General features: G+C 59.5%; 1 protein-coding gene across 2 annotated transcripts in view; it reads right to left on the bottom strand.

The window, feature by feature from the left end:
* The window catches only part of TRIP10 (thyroid hormone receptor interactor 10), an 11421-nt gene that overhangs the window by 5431 nt on the left and 4835 nt on the right, over positions 1–1155 (bottom strand). For both annotated transcript variants that reach the window (XM_008583676.1, XM_008583677.1), the window contains exons 8-9: positions 744–890; positions 439–633 (exon numbers count right to left, since the gene is read on the bottom strand). In XM_008583676.1, the coding sequence (XP_008581898.1) occupies positions 439–633; positions 744–890 (342 nt within the window). The remainder of the gene's footprint in view (positions 1–438; positions 634–743; positions 891–1155) is intronic.

The raw sequence follows: 1155 nt of genomic DNA on the forward strand, positions 1-1155 counted from the left end.
TATCAGAGTGTAAGTCAAAACAGATCAACACTATACACCAAGGGTGTCAAGGTATGTGCCTGACATTGGAAGCCAAAAAACCCAAGAAAAAAGGGTCCAGCAGCCCATCTGTGGGATGGATGGAGAGACTCGGGGAGTCCCTGGGGACAGTATCTCTAGCCCTCAGTCCAGCCCGGAATTCCACAAGCAGGTCTCTCCCAGCATCCTGAGAAGCAGCACACAGATGCCACAGGCCCCCTGCCCCGCCGGGCCCCCCCTTAGCCTCGGGGGATTCCCAGGCCAATGGGCCCGCCCGCCTTCCTTCCCTCCAGCCCGGGCCGGCAGCCAAGAGGAAAATTCCTGCCCGGGACTCAGCGTTCCAGTGGCTGGGACTGACTCAGTAGGGGCCCCGGCTGTCCCCAGTCACTGCCCTCCCACCCCAAGGGCCCCGGCCCCCACCTTGTTCTTCTTGCTGAAGGGCCAGCGCTTGGCACGGCTGCGGCCTGGGCCACGGAGCTCGGGCCGTCCATCTGAGGGGGTGCCCAGACTGCTGTCCGAGGGGGCGCGGTTCATGGGCTGGCTGAAGTCTTCAAATTCCACATCACCCGGGCGGGCAAAACCTGACTTGTGCAGCTCTATCAGGACCTGGGAGTCCTGGGAAATGGGGCAAGTGGGTGGGCAGTCAGAGGCAGGACCCAGTGCCTGGCCCTTGGGAATCCTCTCTGCCCACCCCTCGGCCCATTGGACCCCGACTGGACACGCACATTTTTGGCATCCACAGAATCTGCAGCCACCTTCATGCCCTCCAAGCACTTGGCAATGATGGGCACCACCTGTAGCTCGGCCTCTGAGAGGAGCCTGTACCCGGCCCCTAGACGGGTGGCCCGGCGTTCATCCATGTCCTGCAGCTTCTGTAGAGGCAGTGACAGGGGTGGCTCAGTGGTGTTAACAGAGGAGCCAGCAGCAGAGTGATTCATTCTGCAAATATGATGGAGTTCCACAATGGCCCCAGCCCTAAGCCCAGTTTGGTGGGGAAGACACAGAGTCGAAACAGGGCCAGGGGGATCCTAGATTGGGCCCATTGCCCAGGAAATCAGGAAAGGCTTCTCTCTCTCTCTTTTTTTTTTTTTTTTAAAGATGACTGGTAAGGGGATCTCAACCCTTGACTTGGTGTTG

Source organism: Galeopterus variegatus, unplaced genomic scaffold (genome assembly GCF_000696425.1).
Source record: "Galeopterus variegatus unplaced genomic scaffold, G_variegatus-3.0.2 Scaffold2993, whole genome shotgun sequence".
Lineage (NCBI taxonomy): Eukaryota > Metazoa > Chordata > Mammalia > Dermoptera > Cynocephalidae > Galeopterus > Galeopterus variegatus.